We start from the raw sequence: 19,383 nt of genomic DNA on the forward strand, positions 1-19,383 counted from the left end.
TTTGACATTGCGAATTTTTGTCTTGCCGTTTTAGCCATGGACTTGACCTGGACTAAGTTTCTGGAGAATTGTTGTCATGTGAGAATGTGTAATGTATCCTTACTTCCTGGACGAAGTACACAGACCTTGACTATGCCTAAAACACGTTTAGTACACAAAGTTCAAATTAAAAAAAGCACAAAATTGTTTAAATTTTTTCAGTTCTGGGTCTGAAGAAGCCCAGGCTTTATTCTTACTTGCTACAACAGATTTCCTTCAAATCATGCATTGGCAAGGTGACAGGTGAGTGACCCCATGTCTGGTGGGGAATATATCGCTGAACTTATTTTTGTCTTAAAATGTGGATGTAAACTGGAGTCCAAGTGGTTTGGCATTGATAAAAAAAAATATACACAACAATTATAGTTCTTTATATGGCAATTTTAAACTGGGTGTCTTATGATCTGTTTACTATCTCAGGTATCTCAAGTCCAAACAAATTTCATTTTTGTAGTAAAAAGTCTTTATTTCCAAAATGATTGGTTAGCCGGAGAAACTATAAACCACCTAACACAAGACTTTGGTAAGAAAGATTTGATGTTTCTTAAAAATTCCCCCTTGCAAACAAAAAAAGAGTTAACACTTATGTAACAAGAAACATGTTACCCATTCTCAGCCATTAACCAGGTGCCTGGTTTTAAGTCTCCAAAATTTGGATTAAAAATGGGACCAAATGAGAACATGAGATACTAGGGTGGCTTGTCCTTAGAGTTACTTAGGAATTGCCATTATATGGAACTTTGATGATTTTCATGGGTTGAGAGGAAGGATGCGTCTGGGTAGCTAAGAGTAGTGTTCCAAAAGCGAGCAGATTCTGTATCAGGACTTTTTTTTGTCCAAGTAGAAATTAAACTTCTTATTTCTTTAAATTTTGTGCTGCTTTGTGGGAGGAGAAAGCAGTTCACTTAAGGATTTAAAAAATAACGTTGGAAACAACTCAAACCTCCAGAGAGCTCAGGAATTGGTAATAGTGGTCCCTCCAGAATGAGGGTGCAAAAGGCATATCCTTTGCTGACTCTGATTGAAATGGAAACAATTGTTAAAAAGACCCAACCTTCTGAACACTGAATTAGTTTAAAACTAAAACACAAAAGACAGACCCAATGAGTTTTTTATTGAACAGTCTCTCTTGTGTTAAAGAAAATAGTACAGATTCAAGGCTATAGCATATATATATGTTGTGTTTGGAATATCCTGATGTGTTTAATGCAGATTCTTAAAGTAGTGTATTCAAAGCAATGTATGCATCTCATCCATGGTACATATTTGGATTAAGCACGATAAAGAAGGCCTGCAACAGAAATGAAACGGTAATTTTAACAATGAATAACAACTGCTGATGGACGCAACTCGGTAAAATGACCTTTTACACTAATCCTTGATAGTCAGTCTCCCTGAATTTGGTGTGCTTATGAGTGCTCGGAAGGGGATGGAAAACCATGATCTTTCCCTATGGTTGTGTCAGAGGACCAGACCCCTGGTGTGGAGGGCTGACATAGGTTTGACTTCCCACCAGATTTTACGGCCAAGCTTGATTCTGCAACATTCCTTTCTCCCTAGATTTGTCGTCTTTCTTGGCCTCTGAAACACTTTTTCTAAGAAACCCTCTCAAGTACAGAGATAGTATTTCTGTTGAAGGACTGGCTTGGTGGGCTGCAGACAGATTTAACAAAATGTTTGCATAACTGAAAAAATGTTTTCTTGTTAAAAACCGGTTTGAGAACTTAAAAGTCTGTGTTGGAAGATTTTAAAAACTCAGGTTTGGGACTGCTATAGAGGCTAGTTTTGCTGCCTTGGCCTTGGTTCTAGTCAGGATCTAATATCAGAAGGTTCGTAAGGCTGGCTTCCTAAGAGAATTATGTCCAAAAAAACCCCAAAATGAAGGGAAAAATGATTTCTAGACTTAGTACCTTTTACCTCAGGTGTAAGAACTGGTTACCTTATGTTCAAATAAAGCAGCCATCATTTCTTTCCTCTGGGGCATCAAGAACCAATATTAGGGGTTGAGATACATACGCATTTCTCGGTGAAAGAAGAAAAGCCACCCACCATCAGTGCTTCTCTTCATGTCTGCCAGCTGTTTTCCCCAAGAACTGTTGATGACTGAGGAGACTCAACAACGGGCCCTAAAGTTCCACTAAATGAGAAGAGACGAGCAAACAATAGTTTCCTGCAAGAGGGAGCAGGCCAGACGAGAATGAGGGGAATCTGCACTCCACCTGACGGGGACTGTCTCCCCCATGCTGCGCCCCGGCACCAGGCACAGAGTCATCTGCAGACAGTTGCCTCTCCGTGTGCAGGAGGCCGGGGTCTCTTTCCTGCCACCCAGGTGGGTGCTCCAGAGGGACACGTTTCCATTCAGTACAGGTGGCTGACACTACTCGTGCTGGATGAGGGCTGGCTGAGGATGAGGGAGCACCCCCTCAGTCTGTGCCCACCAAGAAGTGTACAGAAGGATGTCCCTGGCATCCACAAGACTACTGGGCAGACCACACTGCAGAAATGAAAACTAGTGTACACGATTTAAATTGCCTTAAACAAACAAGCAAACAAACAGTCCAGCCATTGGTGACTCTGAGGGGTCTAGAGTGCAGCCCTGGGAAACGTGTACCCTTGTTAACACGGGTGGACATGGCATGCTCTGATCTCCTTCTTGTCTTTGCAGCTGGTAAACTGGGAGCTTTTGAACCTTTTCTTTACAGTCATGTAGCGTTCCTGGATCCCGCCTCCACACAGTTTGGTGCATTCTGACCAGGCTGTCCATGGGCGCATCCTGCAGCCTGAAAGCATGAGAAGACCTGGTTAGGCCAGCAGACATGAGGAAAGAACAAGGAAGCTGAACTCTAGTAAACAGCTGTCAAACTTGGTTGGTTGTCTGGGCTTTTCTGCTCTTGTATGTAACGATTTGTTGAATTAAATAATGGCTAGAGTCCTTATTAGGGACTGTTAGCTTATACGTGACAGACTGCAGAAATTGGCCGTAAATACTTTGCAGCTCTTCCATCGAGGGGCAGAGTCTGCTTCTCCACCTCTTGAATCTGGGCTTGGCTCTATGACTTGCTTTTGGCCAATGGGACATGAGCAAACATGGCTTGAAAAAAGTTGTCGGGAACCTTTCCACCACTATGTAAGCAAGCCTGGCTATCTGCTGGAGAGACCAAGTGGAGAGAGACTCCAGAAACACAGGTGAGGCCAATCTAGACCTTCCAGCCCCAGCTGAGCCACCACCTGACAGTAGCGACTTGTTTGTTTTGGGGTGGCTTGTTAATGCTGCAGCCACTCAAGGAGCAGTTAACCACTCTCTCTTATGCGTTGCTCCCCCAGGTACTTAGCCTCTCAAGTACTAAGTTAACTCAGGTACAATTGATTATTTTTCCTGTGTAAATAGACATGACTTTCTCAAAGAAAACTTCCCTGACCCCAAGGTTAGATCTTAAAAAAAAAAAAAAACAGTGCTTCCATAGCACTCTATACATTACTCCATTGTAGATCCAATTAATTACATTTATGATTATCCAGTCAATACTACGCTGAGTTTTATGTCATAGTGCCTGCCTGGAACATAGTTGGGCATAATGTTTGTTGACTGGCCAACTGACTGCCATGTGCAATAGACAACATTTTTTTTTTTTTTTTTTGCGGTACGCAGGCCTCTCACTGTTGTGGCCTCTCCCGTTGCGGAGCACAGGCTCTGGACGCGCAGGCTCAGCGGCCATGGCTCACGGGCGCAGCCGCTCCGTGGCATGTGGGATCTTCCCGGACTGGGGCACGAACCCGTGTCCCCCGCATCGGCAGGAGGACTCTCAACCACTGCGCCACCAGGGAAGCCCTAGACAACATTTTGATATGGGAACAGCTCCCTAGTGGAAAGATAGTGAACTTCAGGTAGCTCCGCATATCTGCACTTCTCTAGTCCTAGATGGAGCTGTAATGTCTTAAGGAAGAGAAGAGAAAAGAAAAAAAAAGGGGGTAATTTGAGCTGCACCTTTAAAAATAGAAACCCATTAACCTTCACTTATATGCGGCACCTTCCTTACCCACTCCAGGGAATCCAAAGACCATCAACTGGCCTGGACCCAAGACTGAGCGCGGATCTCCCCAGCTACCATTTCACCATTTTGCTGATGATGCTGCACTCTTGGCTTGGATCAGCTTATTCAGCAGTGAAGCTCTAGGTGGGATCTTTTTTTTTTTAAAGTCCTGGAACTCCTTCAGTTATGCAGGAGGAGGGGGACACACAATCTCTCTCCTGGGCTACAGAGAAAACTTAACCAGCCTCTGTGCCTCTGTTTTTGCCACCTCCAAACCACTCAGCACAGGCCTGTTAAAGTCACGCTGTTGCTTAAAACCTTCACCTACAGAATCAAGTCATCAGCAGGCCTTTCATGGTCTGGTCCCTGCCCTACCTCTCCAGCTTGGTTTCCTGCCCCCCCTCCGCCATACTCTGTGTTCCTTCTGCCTTCCACTTACTACTTGAACATATCTTGCTCTTTGGTATCTCAGTGCCATTGTAATGACTACTCCTGCTGCCTGGGATGCCCTTGTTTTACTGGCAAACTCCTATAAGTTCTTCCAGACCCACTCTGCTTTGACATCTCCCTGAACGCCAGCCTCACACTTGGCAGTACCTGGAAACTGGTCCCCATCAGACTCCTCCCTCAGCTGCTCACTCCTCCGGCTCTCTCGGGCCTCCCTCCAGCGCAGCTTCTGGATGGATGGATTTCGGAGGCATTTCCGGATGCGGCACTTTTTCCGCTGCACAGTCTCCGGGCAGGGTGCACCTCCAAACTGAGGCTCCATTTGGATCATGCGGGTTCGAATCATGTGGCCTTTCCCACATGACTTGTTACATTCCGACCACTGGGACCACTCGGTGAGCTCACAGTCAATGGCTGGCAAGACACAGATGGGCGTGAGTATATCTCATGTCTGAAACAAGATACGGTCACTTATACTCTCCTTTGAACATCTCAACACAAGCCTATGGGAAATGCAAAGCAGGTGCTGTTACTCCATTTTACAGAAGAAGAAACTGAGGCTCCAGGAGGCAGACTGACTTTATCCAGCCCACACGGTTGGTAAGCAGTAGATGCAGATCAAAACCCACATGCTATGCTATGCCCTCTTTATGATTTGAGGAGGCTTTTGGGGGGACCTTGAAGATTAGTTCAAAGCCTCTTGCCTTGCTCTCTAAGCTTCTAGAATATTGTCAAATTAGCCTCAAGTGGCACAGACTAGCTTCCCACAGCCACGGACCCTGATTTTCTGAGGGAAGGCACAGTTCACTGGTGCCATTTTCCAGAGCTGCCCCCGTGGACTAATACTAAGGACATTGTGACTTCTGCAGTAAGACCCAGGCAGTGTTTCTTGTTCTCGATATCATCCTGGGTCTTATATATGGCAGTCTGCAAAAAACACAGGAGTCAGAAATAGGAAATTCAGTAGAGAAGAGGGGCAGTAGCAAGTGGTGTCATGGTTTATCATGGTAAGAGATCCAGCAGAGTCTTCTCATTAAGCCAGCATCTCACAAATGTGGACGAAAGATAACCCATTCTAGTGATTCTCAGGATGCTTCCTAGGGAGGCAAATGATTTTCAAACTCTGCTTCCCTTGCAAAGTGAGGGCCCGGCTGGATGGATCTAGGAAAAACTCATTTTGTTCATGGTCTTAGGCCTTTTCTCCCTGTGGGAGCTCAGGCAGCTTTCCCATCTGCAGCATGGGGATAATGTTATTTTTCTCATTAGGTTGTGAGAATTAAGTAATGCTCTCAGCCCAGTTTCTGGCCCACAGTAAGTGTTCCATAAATGTTCTTTTTCTTCTCCCTTCATTCACTGGACCCTGTGGATATAGAGTTTTGTTTAAGTCAGTAACAGTGTCTCAGAACATTCTGGAGCCCCAGCTCTGGTGAGCTGTGTTGAACACGGGGTAGATCTTAGTAAAAGCCCAAGGCTTTGTTTAGTTTGATGGGCTGGGTCATCTCCACACATGACTTTGGCTAAAACAGCTCAGGAACTGTAATATGTAACATTGGTGGAGGTCTGCACTTCCCAAGTCCAGTGCTCGGCACTTTGTACCAATTATGTGGTTTAATTCTCAGAGCAACCTAGGAAGTTTTTCTCACTCTTTTACAGATGAGGGACAGGGATGCTAAGTAGTGTGCTGAAGTTTATGCAGCCAGTAAGGGACAGAGCTAGGACCTGTCCCCAGGCACGCAGCCTGAGTAAGGGGAGGAAGCACAGAAGGCTGCAAGTGCATTTCAGAGAAAGCCCGAAAACACATCTTAGCAAGTGTGTCTGACTTTCCACCACCTGAAAGGGAAGCTCTCATGGAAGACTAGCCAGAAAAATGGGCTCTCTCCTTGGAAATTAGTCCCCAGATAATAAACTCACCCTCATCTCCTCTCAAATCTCTGTGAGATTTGAGAGGAGATGAGGGTGGGCATGGAGCTTTTGAGCTTGTTGACTTGCTGGCCTGTCTTCTTATCAAGGCTGCAGAGGTACAGGAGTCACTGGTTTAAAGTCTACCCTTTGGTCATGGGTAAATAAACTGGTCACAGGGAGGAGGAATAGAATTAAAAAGCTTGGAAAACCCCATGGGCCAGACAAGCCTCTAACTTGGAGGGGTGGAGAACTATGAAATACATTTTATCGAGCCTGTACTGTTTTCCATCTAAGCCTCCTGTTTTGACTTCACAGCCATTTACAATTTGGGTGTTTTGTAGATGGTTAGTGGGATCCCCTTTTACTACTGAGAAGATTGAGAGTTTAAATAACTTTGCTAACACAGAGATGCAGGGCCCAGCAAACAGTCATAACTGTACGAGCTAGCACAGGGCTGGTTAGCAGGAGGAGAGGAGGGGAGAGGTGGCTTCCAGGAGCTCCAGGACTTACGGCACTCGGGCAGCATGCACTTTTCCACTTGCTCCAGCGCCTCATTACAGTCCCCAAGTTCGGCTAGAGACTTGAGCATCCGCTGGCGGGTCCGCATGCCCTTCCCACAGGTCACGCTGCAGTCGCTCCACTCGGACCACGGGGACAGCAAGCAGGGGATGGTGTCTAGACCAAGAGCCAGGTATGCCACTGAGAACAGGCTCCCTTTGCTTTCTTTGATCTGGTGCCCTGTACCCTTTGTCCCCCACTCAAGCCCCTTGAGTAAAGTGAAACTGACCAATGGGTTTGGATAACCGAAGTGACCCCCCCCACCCGGAACCAGGAGTGGCTCCACAGGCCACTAACTGCTGCTCTTGTCACTCTCCTGCATCTCCTCTGATCCAGCTGGTGCTCATGATGTGGCATCAGATGTGGCTCAGTAATAGGAATACACAAGTCCCACCTGAAACACCCGTGAGGGTCTGAGTAGGATCTCACTAGAGACAGAAACATCCCACGTGCCCCAAGAACCATGCACTAAAAGATAGGCTCAATGATGTGTTTTTGGACACTTTGGTGCTGAAATCGCTAGAATGTGTATGTACTTGGCTGTGTGTGTACATCTGTGTAGTGATGTGTGGGCCTGTGTGCATCTGTGCGTAGAGGAGGGGTTGTAATGCTTTATGATGCCACAGGCAAGTCCCCACATAGAACAAGAATGAGGGGGTCTGTGATGACTTGAGGAATGCACAACCTGCCTACATGTATTCCCCCCCTCCAAAAAAAAGATACTATGGGGCCCTATAAAACACAGCTACAGGTGAATTCTATCCAGAGGCCACCAGTTTGCCACCCCAGCATTGCTCAGAATGCCTCTCAAAGGAGGCCACTCTCTGGGTCTGGATGATGTCCTCACACCTATAGCTCTCGCTCCTAGAAGTGCCCTGCAAGGATGGGGGGGGCGTCCATATTTCCTCTTGCACCTGCCCAGCCTTGACAGTGGTAATAGTAAGGGCTGCTGTGGTCCTCTGTCCCCTCTCCCACGCCCACTCACGGCACTCGGGCATCATGCACTTCTCTGCCTGAGATGTCTCAGCCTTGCACATGGAGCCGTCCGCCGGGCTCATCTTGACCATGCGGTGCCGCTTCTTCATGCCCATCCCGCAGGTGGCGCTGCACTCGTCCCACTCGCCCCACTCGGTCATCAGGCAGCTGCTGGGAGCTGGGAAGTCCGGCGGTGTTTAGCGTCGCCTTGGCAGCCTCGGGAGCCCCGCGCCTGCCCCTCCCGCCCGGCACCCCACTCACAGCACTCCTCGTTGACCGTGCACTTCTCCGTCTCCTCAGTGGGCAGCGTGCACACGGAGCCATCCTCCGGGAACTGCTTCACGTACCTCTCCCGGGACCGCATGCCAGTGCCGCAGGAGATGCTGCAGGGCGACCAGGTGATCCACTCGGACATGGTGCAGGTGGAGCCGTCTGCAACACAGGAGCAGATACTGCAGACCGGGCGCCACGATGCCGGGATCCGCACGACCAACCGAACTCCCCCAAAGGCGGGCGTCAAGAAGGCCAGCTGGCATTCAGGGGCAGTTAGGCAGTTGAGGATGGAAGTCGACATAATCGACATAAAAGGCACACATCTTTAAACTAGGAATTGTTCTTCAAAGGAAGTGCTTTTTTCCAGGTGCACGGAGCACTCGTGATTACTCCTTGTCTTATGACGACACATTTGAAAGATGGTTGGATGGATAGGAGTGTGTGTATATGTGTGTTTGCCTGTTCTAAAGAAGAAGAGGGAAATGAAGTCATCCATCCACCCATCCATTTACTCACGTCAGTAAATCTTTACTGACTGCTTAGTGGTATGTACTGAGGTTAAAGAGATGTGTAAGATACGGATTTTGATCTACTCCAGAACGAGAGATGGGCACATAAACTGCAAAACAGATATAAGCCCAGTGGATTGGAATGGGGATGCTCCTTGGAGTTCTGGGTGAGATTTCACAGAAGAGGGCACATCTGAGTGCACTTTTGTTGGGTAGAGAATATCTGTATTTAAGGTGAAGGGAACAGCTCCTGCAATAACCTGTACCGAGTGTATTGTGTGTGGCACTGGGAGATGAGGCTAGAAAGGAGGACTGAAGTCAGAGTGTGAAGCCTCCTGCACATGTCCGCAGGCTGTCACGTGCACATGGGTGATGCCTACACATTGTTATTGAACCTATGGACAGTGTTGCTAGACAGTGCTTGCTGGCGGTGCAGTAATAAAGATGGCTGGAACCCACATTAGACACAGGGAAATTCTGACACGTCCTACAATGTGGATGAACCTGAGGACATTATGCTGAGTGAAATAAGCCAGTCACAAAAAGACAAATACTGTGTGATTCCACTTACATGAGATACCTAGAATGGTCAGTTCTTAGAAAGTAGAACGGTGGTTGCCAGGGGTTGGGGGAATGGAGAGTTAGTGGTTAATGGGTCTACAGTTTGTTTTGCGAGATGAAAGGAGTTCTGGAGATAGAGGGTGGTGATGGTTGCGTGTGTGTGTGTGTGTGTGTGTGTTCGTGTGTGTGTGTGTGTACACAATACCACTGAACTGTACAATTAAAAATAGTTAAGTTGATAAACTTGATGCTGTGTACCACCAAAACTACACCACCAGGCAGAGCCCAACATATTTCAGAATTGTCATTACCTCCTGGGAGCCACCTGAACTCCACCCCTGTAGAGGGGGTGGTTAAAGATCTCATTTCCCACTGCAGGCCACAGACAGCCCACCCATCTGCCTCCCCTCAACCCCAAGAAAGAGAAAGCCTCCAGCGTTGTCAGTCCTGTCACAACTTCCTGCCTGCCTGTTCGTAGGAATGGCCTGTGCATGCACGGTTCACTCCTTTCTGAAGTGCCTTATCATGGGCACAAACAGCAATAAACCACTGTGGAGTGCAGCCAGGAGAGGTATTTAAGACTGTGCCCCAGGAAGAGCCAGAGAGTCAATGACCTGCAGTGGTGGTGAGCTTTCTTCAGGTATCCGCAGCTTGGAAATGGTTTTCTTCCTGCCATAAACCAGCCCAGCCTATACATCCCTTCCTATTGCCTTGTTACACCTCTGAGACAGTTAAGATCAGAGCAGAGTATAGATCTGTTCAGTCAGAGAGAGGAAGTGTACCCTGGGAAGTAGGCAGCTGGCCTTTGCACAGCAATCAGAGTAGTGCCATGCTGAAGCCTGAACCATCATGACATGGGTGGTTCAAGCTTATAGTTCAATCCTGACCTTTGACCAGTTACAGAATTGCTGCAGTCAGTCCAAAGGTCCTGACACAAGGAACTGAGGGCTCTGACCCAGGCTGAGCTAGGACATGCACGGGGGTCCATGAATGACACAGAATTAGGGCAATGATTTAGATTCAATCTTGGCCAAGCTGTTCACCTGCTTCTTAAAAAAAGGTTGAAGTTAAGGCCCAGAAGCAGGCAGCTTGCTATCTGTTGTTTGTCATAAGTGAGATGTGTGCTAGCTCTTCAGTAACTTGTGTCTATTTTCTTCCATGACTGGGGGGTATGGGGGGGTCAGTTAAACTCAAGAATTCTTTTGATGTCATAAGACATGTCTGTGTTCACAGCCCTCAAGATACTGTTGGACATGGGAGTCTGCCCTTGGTGGTTCCCACTGACAAATACAGTCAGGGTCCTAGTGCCCCACTGGGGGGGTGCTACCTGACCAGGTATGAGAGGCTGGCACGGCCAGGCAGGACCCTCCCTTCCTGAGCCTGAGTGTCTCGTCACCTTCATCGCTGCAGCCCGGGCCCGTGCAGGGCTGGAAGTCCTGGGTGTCGGGACAGGGGACACTGAGGTCCAGCTGCGCCTTCAGCATGCGCTGCCGCATCCTCTTGCCTTTGTCGCAGGTGGAAGAGCTGCAGGCGGACCACGGGGACCAGTTGGAGTAGATGCAGGTTTCAGGGGTGTCATCTGGAAAGAGTATGTGACATGGTTTTCCTGGGAGCCTGTGGAAGCTGTGACTGGCCCTCTCTCCCCAGACGAGCTCACGCGGGGACAAGAAAATCCCCGCTGTCTGCCCAGCCTCCGGGAGCCTGGGTACTCCGGGGATGCAAGCAGCCATTCACTTGCCTTTCAAAATTATAGTTTGGGCATTCCAGTAATAAAAATCTAAGTAACTTAATAATAAGGAAAGATTCTCTTACTGTCCCTTCCCCTCAACACATGAACACAAACGATGGCAGACATCGTTTCCACACAGGTGCAGGCAAATCACAGGCAATTTGGGGGAAACACAGGTTTTTTCGTGTGGTGTTGCTCATCTTCCCAGTGAGCCAGACAGTGTCATGATGAGAATAAGGGTGGCCATTGTTCACTGAGCACTCATCACGTGGCAGCATCATTCCAAGAACCGTATTTGTCTTATCCCATTAGCTCCTTACCACAGCTCTCTACAAGGCGGGTTCTTCTATTATCCCCATTTTACAGTTGAGGAAACTGGTAGAAAGGTGGGCCTCTTGCCCAGGGCCACAGGAGGAGAGCCCAGCTTGTCTGGCTCCAGACCCTATGAGAGAACTTGAGCTGAAGCCAGGGCTCTGCCACTGCCTCCTGACTGTAGGGTCTGGGCTCACTTTCCTTGCTGGGGAAGTGGATGGACCCACTCCTGCCTCACAGGATAGTGTGAGAATCAAAGCAGAGAGTCATCTGCTGCAAATGCCATTTGCCTGATACTAGTGTCATACCTTCACCAATTCCCTTAGACTTTGTGCCTAGCCTTGGCCTTGTTTTGAGTTATATTTCAAGCAGAAATTCGCAAAGAAGGGATTACCAAATCAAAGGATATATTTGTGGCTTTTAAAACATGTTAGCAAATTGCTTTCCCAAAAGGTAGTTTATGTTTAGTTCGCAATTTATGTTGCCACCTGCAACAAAGGAAGATGACTTACCTTCATCTTTTTCTTCTGGAGCCAGGTCTGCTACAATATCGTCAACATTGTCAGGTACAATATTGCACTGTTCCCCCTGCAAAAGGAATTTTACTTGGAGGGCTCACATTAAAGAACGGAATGTGTGGGGGAAAGATGAAAGAGGATATAAAATCAAATGCCCACCCTGTATACAAATCCTAGGCCATGGCGGAGTTCTGGCTCACTTTTACAACCTGACCGGTAAAAGAAATGGCAGTAAAGCCACAAGTTCCCACTTCCTGACCCATGACAGACATTAGCAATTGATTATGGCATTCATGATGAAGCCTAGTTACCTGGAGCAAATCATTTGGTTGAGCGTCAAACTGTACCACCATGTTCATTTTGCTCATTTATATCTTATGAATAATTTGCATTCTAGAAACTCTGGTAGGCCCAGGAATTCCACATCCTGAATATGCCAGGGACCGCATGATTCAAGACCTGAAAGGGGTCTGGTCTCCTGATGGGAAGGGTCTGTGCCAGGGTGAGCTCTAACCCAGTACCTTCCGAGCGATTCTCTCAATGACAACTCTGGCTACTTGAGTGATGGACCCGCCCTCTGGATCGTAAAAAGGACTCTGAGGATGGTCCAGGCTGGTCAGGGGTCGGATTTTCTCCTGGGGAATTGTGGGCTTGTTGGGTGACTGCAGTGGAGAAAACACAGATACAGAGAGTGGGAAATAAAACTGGTTAAAAACCACAAAGATTTGATATATGATCAGAACAAAAACCTTGAAAGGAATTTAACAAGTATAACTGCTATTTATATTTACAGAATTTTATTCATGCCATGTGTTGTGCATGAACATTTGTAGATCTATACTTTCAAATTCTCCCATGTACACAGTAGGATTATGCCCAGATGAAGATGCCGAGTTTTAGAGAGCCATTTCCAGCTAGGAAATTGCTGAACCAGGTTGGTCTGAATCCAGAGTTCTTCCCACTAGACCAGGAGTTGGCAAACTTGTCTGAGGAGGGTCAGATGGTAAATATTTTAGTCTTTGTGGGCCAACAGTGTCTGTTGCAACGACTCAACTCAGTTGTAGTGAGAAAGCAGCCCCAGACAACATGCGGTCGAATGCGTGAGGCTGGGTTAGAAAACTCCAGGTTGCCCCCAAACCACAGTTTACCAACGTCTGTTCTAGATTGTTCTACCACTGGTTTTCTGATGATTCCAGATTTCGATGCAGTTGCTGTGCCGACCATATCTGGAAAATATTGATATTCACAGGAGACTCCAAACTTCTTAGCCTGGCCATCCGGAAACCTTCGGAATCTGGCCCAGCTTAACACACGTCAACTTCCTGCAGTTCCCCATTCTCTCTCTCTCTCTCTCTTTCTTTTTGCCTCCATGCCTTTTGCCTGCTGTTCCTTAATGCTTATCTCTGAACTGCTCTTCAGCAGAGTCCCTTCCTGTGCTCTCCGGACCAGCTGCATGGACACTTCCCGGAGCCCGAGTCACACAGCATGTGAGTATGTGATGATGGGACCATGCTGGGCTCCCCTACCAGACTGTGGGTTCATCTGGTACAGAGCCTGGGCCAGACTCACCTCCATGGGCAGGGCATCCAGAACAGGGCCAGACAAGGAGCAGACGCTCGGGAAGGTTTGTCACTCACCACTCCAGGTGCACACGTACCTCATAGGTCACCCCACTGTCAGTGCCAGCGTCCCAGGGAATCAGGTCCTGCACCACTTTCTGGACCCAGCCGCACTCTTTGGTGCACAGATCCTCTGCGGACAGGCCCACGTTCCAGTCGGGACTGGGGCCCATCATGGTCAGGAAGGACATTAAGTGGCGTGTCCTGTCCACTGAAAATTCAGCCGAGGGTGCTGCTCTCCTGGAAACCAAATACAGAGACCTTTACCTTCGGGGCCCTGGGGGTGCATGCTCTGAGGGACATTTGGCCAGACGATGGCTAAAGGATGAGAGGGAGAGAAAGAAGGGGGATTCTCCCACTCGTCTCTGCCTTTGGCTATTACTGGTTTCTCTCTCCAAGCCCATCCATTGGCCACACGTGGAAAGAAACCATGCTACTACACTATCCTTTTTTTTTTTTTTTTTTTGGTGGTACGCGGGCCTCTCACTGTTGTGGCCTCCCCCGTTGCGGAGCACAGGCTCCGGACGCGCAGGCTCAGCGGCCATGGCTCACGGGCCCAGCCACTCCGTGGCATGTGGGATCCTCCCGGACCGGGGCACGAACCCGTGTCCCCTGCATCGGCAGGCGGACTCTCAACCACCGCGCCACCAGGGAAGCCCACGCTATCCATTTTTAATGTGTCTTCAGCACTATTATTTTGTGTTTTCTTATTTATTTAGCTGTTTACTGACTCTCATTTCTCACTGGAGCGTAAGCTCTGGGAAAGCAGGGATTCTGTTTGCCTTCTTCACGGCTTTATTTCCAGTGCCTGGCACATTGTAGATGCTAAGCCAATGTTTCTGAATAAGCGAATGAACAAATACTACGGGCTACGTGTGCGCCCAGCCGTATTGGAAGTGAGGTGAATTTGACAAAAACTGCTTAATGATGCCCCAAGCCTTTCCTTATACGTTTTCCCAGATGCCTCAGAGCAGACCTGGGGTAAGGATTATTGACTCCAATTTATGGATGACGACACTGAGGCTCAGAAGGGTTATGTGATGTAACTTGTCTAGAGTCACAAAGTGAAGTGGCAGAACGGAGACCACAACCGAAGTCAATCTTAAATTCAAGGTCCAAGTTCTTTTCGTCAGCAGTTTCTAAGTCCCCACCACCCCCAGCCCCACGTCACTCTCTAGAGCAACACTGTGCTATCAGAGGGATTATCTGCCCAGCCTGCTGCCTCCTGTGCCCCCGGAGGCTGCTCAGAGCAAGGCCCCGCCCTGGCAGCAGAGCTCACCCATCGCCTCACAGCTGGTTCCTTGGCCGTTTCCTCCAGTAGGCGAGCAGGGACCCAGCTGTAGAGCCAGACACCTTTGGCTGACGGCCCCCAAGCTGTGAGAGGCAGCTCTTCAACCTCTGTGTCCTCGTGTTGCTAAGACAAGGTCCTAGGAGTGGCCAGAGCTGTATGGGATCAGCGGCGGCAGCCCACTGAGAGGCGTGGTGGGAGAGCTACAGTCAGCCACACCTGGTGGCATACCTGCGTTATTTTATTTTCTCTTCATGATACTCCTGTGGGGGTTAGAATTATCAGCTCATTTTGTAAAGGAGAAAGGAAAGCATATACAAATTAATAAACTTTGAGACGCAGCTGGTGAGGCTGAGGCATGAAGACGGCTCTGCCTGACTCTCCGCCCAGGCTGCCGATCATGGGGAATCCTTAGCTGGGGACCAACGTGTCTGTTCAGTCCGGTTGGCAGTTGTTTGGGGGTCTCTGTGCCTGTCTGTTGGGACCAGCTGCTTCCGGCTGCCCTCATCTGTCCCCAGAAAGCGATGACTCCAGGCTTGCTTGGGCCCTGTGGAACTGGGCCCCTTGGGCAGGCCGGATGGGATCGGGCAACAAGCAGAGAAGGCGGGAAGCCTGGGTGCGCATCATCCCATACCACCTCTTAGAGCTGCGTATCCTTGGACAAATGACTAAACCTTTCTGTGCCTCAGTATCCAAATCTACAGAATGGGGATCCCCATAACTTCTACCCCAAAGGGTTATTGTTAGCATTTAATGGCAGAACTCGCATCCAGTACTTAGCTCAGTGTCTGGCACCTGACCAATTATTCTACAGTAAGTCCCCTACATATGAACCTTTAAGTTGCGAACTTTCAAAGATGCGAATGTGCATTCCATCAGCGTCAGGCGTGAGTGAAACTGCAGCTCGCCCTCCGTCTCCTATTGCTGACGATCCTTCAGCTCTGCCATCTCCCACCTCCTCCCCCTCCTCCAGGCAGTAACTCTCCTTGCCTGTTCACTTGATGCCAGTCCCTGTATGCCAGCTGTTGTACTGTGCTACTGTACTTTTCAAGGTTCTGTACTATAAGATTAAAAATGTTTTATTTTTTTGTTTGTTTTTTATGTATTATTTGTCTGAAAACTATTATAAACCTATTACAGTACAGTACTATATAGCCGATTGTGTTAGTTGGGTACCTAGGCTAACTTTGTTGGACTTATGAACAAATTGGACTTTAGAACGCAGGAACGGAACTCATTCGTATGTAGGGGACTTACTGTATTACCGTTACTGAGTAAAGCAGCACTGAAGGGTCATACGGAGATCAGAAAAGAGAGGCAAGGAGAGGAGGCCTTCCTGAATGCACTTCTCACTTCAGCCTGATGCCAGTGTAGGTTCTGGAACCTGAGTGGAGGAAGAGCCCGGCCTGAACCTGGCTTTGGCATCAGGACCCACGTGCACGTGCATCTGCTGGGAAGGCTCTCCTTCAGTGGCCTTCGAAGTGTGGTCCTTGGACCAGAAACATCGGCGTCCTCTGGGAACTTGTTGGAAATGCAAATTATTGGGCCTCACCCCAGATTTACTTACAGACTGGGGGTAGGACCCAGCATTTTGTTTTAATAATCCCTCCAGGTGATTCTAATGTGCCTCAAATTTGAGAATCACTGGTCTACTCATCTTCCAAGCCTCAGGTCATGAGTCACCTCATCCAGGAGCCTTTCTGATCCCCTGCACTGAGACCAGTGCCTTTGGTCTGTATTTCCACACACTCTATGTAGGTCTCTGAGCTGTACCCTTTGATTGTAATCTCTTCCTCACTGTTTGGTCTCCCCCACTAGACTAGGAGCCCTTTGAGGGCAAAAACCTGTTTCACAGCCATATCCCAATACCAGGTTTCCAGTGGGCCAGCTGAACAAGTAGATGTAGGATGACTTGAGCTCCACTACTTACTAGATCTTGGGCAAGTAACTCTCACTCATCCTCTTCCAGTCTCAATTTCTTCATCTGACATTACCCACCTGCCGTGTTGCTGTGAGGCTCAGATGATATGTTAGGAGGCCTTTATAAACTGCTAAAGTCCCACACTTCCATAGTCTGCTATTTAGTTAGGTACAAATTGGGGGATTTCATTTCCTTTTCCCATGCATGCATTTTCTGGCATGTAGGTCATTGCTTTTAGCAGCTTCTTTAAAGACCTGGCTTCTACAACAATTGCAGTCTGGGGAGCTGCGGCATTGCTCACCTAGGGATTAACAGGACACCGTCTGGGGTCTGCCTTCCAGTAGCTGCCTGGCAGAGAGCACGGGCATGTGGGCAGAGCGGGGCTGCTTGGCTCGGGACCCCTTGGGAGTCCAGCAGTGCCTTGGAGGAAGGCTTCTCTTCCGTTGCCATAGAGACCAACCACTACACCTGTTACCTGCCCATCTCCCTGAGCATATGGTTGTGGGTCTGGTAGTCTTTCATATCCTGTACCCCATGGATGAAGCTATTCATCATGACAACCTAAGAGGACAAAACCAGCTCTACTTGGGAATCCACAGCTGGAGAAACGAAACCAACCCCCATCCAACACACCACCCTGCTACTCTGCCCAGCTGAAGGATGTAACCATCTGAGAACCTCCTGTGTTTTACAAGGCTTATACAAATCATTCTCTGCTAATGCATTTTGGCCAAATCTGTAACCTGAGTGAGGTATCCCCCAGACCTTGGTAAGTGTTTCAAGGGGTAGAAAATTTGGGGCAACTGATCCCTGCACAAAACGCCTGACCTTAGGTTGGGTGATATGGTAAATTTGGCTGTAAAAGCCTGGGAACGATTTTATAACATGTTCAGTTACGTGCTGCTCTTTTCTTGTACCCTTGACTGGAAAATTCATCCTCAGGCCCCCCAGGTTCAGGGGAGGAAATGTTTCCTGCCCTCACCTCAAATTGCTTAGGACCCCTGGTGTACCTTCCCAGAGCATGTTGAACTCACTCTTTCCTTGGAGTTCCTTGTTTAATTTCCATCTTCCCTGTTAGTTTCCAAAAGAACAGGGACCATTTTTGTCCTGTTTACAGCTATATCCCGGTGCCTGGCTTAGAATTTGGCATGCTTTAGATTCTCCTCAAGCATTTGTTGAAATAAATGAGTTAATCTAGGAAATGAATATGGAGCTCTTAACACTTCCTTTGGCCTTCAGACCTAATTTTAAAATTACCTCAAAGTATTTATTACTTCTATAATAAAAATGCTATTTAAAATAATGAAATGGATAAGAATATATGTGAGTTTTCTTTAGGAAATGCTAGATATGACTGGAATTCTTTAATTTGTCCAAACCATAATAAAAATTCTTATTCATGCCTTTCTTATATGCCATGTCTTCCCATATAAAGCATTTTATTAATTTGATCTTATTTTTCTATCTCGGATTTAAATTTTTATCACTTTTCTGGCAAAGAGAATTGATCTGGCCATACCATATAACAATATACTATAACGTATGATAATGAAAATGGTGTAATATCCAGGATAAGATAGAAATAAAGATCAGTGGCACAGGGTGAAGATTCCAGAAACCTTAGATAAGGACTCATACAAAATTGAGGGGGAGAGGAAAGATCATGCAACAAGTGGGGTTGGGCTAACTTAATTGCAGTTTAAAAAAATACGGTATTCACACGTAATATCACACACACACACACACACACACACACACACACACACATCCCCCCAAACAGCAAAAACTCAGAGTTAAGTAAAAAACAACCAGATCATAGGGAAAAAAAGTCAAGTTTTTGATCTGTTAGAGAAACGTTAATTTTCTCAGCTTTGAAACAATAAAAGCAATCACAAAAGTCATTGAATTATATACAACTAAAAACATCTGCATAATAGAAACAACAGTGTTGAATTAGAAAGGAAAAATGACATGTTAGCAAAAATGTATCCCTCGAGTTTGACTGACAAATGTTAATATCTATAGTATGTACAGAGCTAGTCCAAATCTGTAAAAAAAAAAAAAAAAAAAACCAACAAAAACCACCACAATCCCAATAGGTAAAGGAAAGTTATGAACAGACAATTCATACCAGAAAAATGAAAACCAAGTGAAGACACAGAGATATCTTGTGCCTTTTTCCATTCAGAGAGGCAGCGTGATGTGGGAGAGAACAAAGGGGACTGGAAGAGACAGCTGGATTTGAGCCCTGGTTCAGTCACTTATTAGCTATGTGACAGCAGCTTTGACCTCGTCTCCCTTTACAATTACTAATCTGCAAAATGGGAGCATCCTCAGACCCACCCCAGGGCTTTTAGTGAGGAAATGGCTTATCATCGTGACTGGCACCATAAAAGGACTTGGTAAATGTTGATTTCCTTCTCACTCCGCTTTTCTAAACAAAGCTTTCAAAACACGACGAAAGAAAAGAGGCAATAAAGGATTTTTATGGTCCTTCTAGAGACTTACTATACCATTCTAAGTTACAGATCCATATCTGTGAGACTCAGGTCACTCATATGCTGAGTTCTGTCCCTCTTGTTCGTTTCAAATAATCCTCAATAAAGAGCTTTCAAAGTTGCAGAAACTCAATCTCGACACTAGGCGGTGCTAGAGCCATTCACTAGGCTGAAGTCTGTGTGGCTGGAGGAAGGTTTCAGAG

General features: G+C 47.3%; 1 protein-coding gene and 1 long non-coding RNA gene across 3 annotated transcripts in view; one reads left to right on the top strand and one right to left on the bottom strand.

Annotated features, from left to right (window-relative positions):
* Positions 1 to 1,132: 1,132 nt before the first annotated feature.
* Positions 1,133 to 19,383, bottom strand: part of SPON1 (spondin 1) — a 273,886-nt gene continuing 255,635 nt past the window's right edge. Inside the window, exons 8-16 of the mRNA XM_004279163.3 lie at positions 13,512 to 13,713; positions 12,376 to 12,516; positions 11,849 to 11,924; positions 10,692 to 10,874; positions 8,214 to 8,384; positions 7,963 to 8,130; positions 6,930 to 7,094; positions 4,668 to 4,931; positions 1,133 to 2,819 (exon numbers count right to left, since the gene is read on the bottom strand). Coding sequence (XP_004279211.1) covers positions 2,656 to 2,819; positions 4,668 to 4,931; positions 6,930 to 7,094; positions 7,963 to 8,130; positions 8,214 to 8,384; positions 10,692 to 10,874; positions 11,849 to 11,924; positions 12,376 to 12,516; positions 13,512 to 13,713 — 1,534 coding nt within the window. The 3' untranslated portion in view covers positions 1,133 to 2,655. The remainder of the gene's footprint in view (positions 2,820 to 4,667; positions 4,932 to 6,929; positions 7,095 to 7,962; positions 8,131 to 8,213; positions 8,385 to 10,691; positions 10,875 to 11,848; positions 11,925 to 12,375; positions 12,517 to 13,511; positions 13,714 to 19,383) is intronic.
* On the top strand, positions 2,813 to 8,377 carry LOC125965221 (uncharacterized). Of its 2 annotated transcripts, XR_007478870.1 has the most exons (3): positions 2,813 to 3,225; positions 4,086 to 5,117; positions 8,253 to 8,377. It is a non-coding gene; the product is annotated as an uncharacterized LOC125965221 (long non-coding RNA). The 2 variants fall into 2 exon arrangements; XR_007478869.1 differs by lacking the exon at positions 8,253 to 8,377 and having other exon boundaries at positions 4,086 to 7,230.

Source organism: Orcinus orca, chromosome 8 (assembly GCF_937001465.1).
Source record: "Orcinus orca chromosome 8, mOrcOrc1.1, whole genome shotgun sequence".
NCBI lineage: Eukaryota > Metazoa > Chordata > Mammalia > Artiodactyla > Delphinidae > Orcinus > Orcinus orca.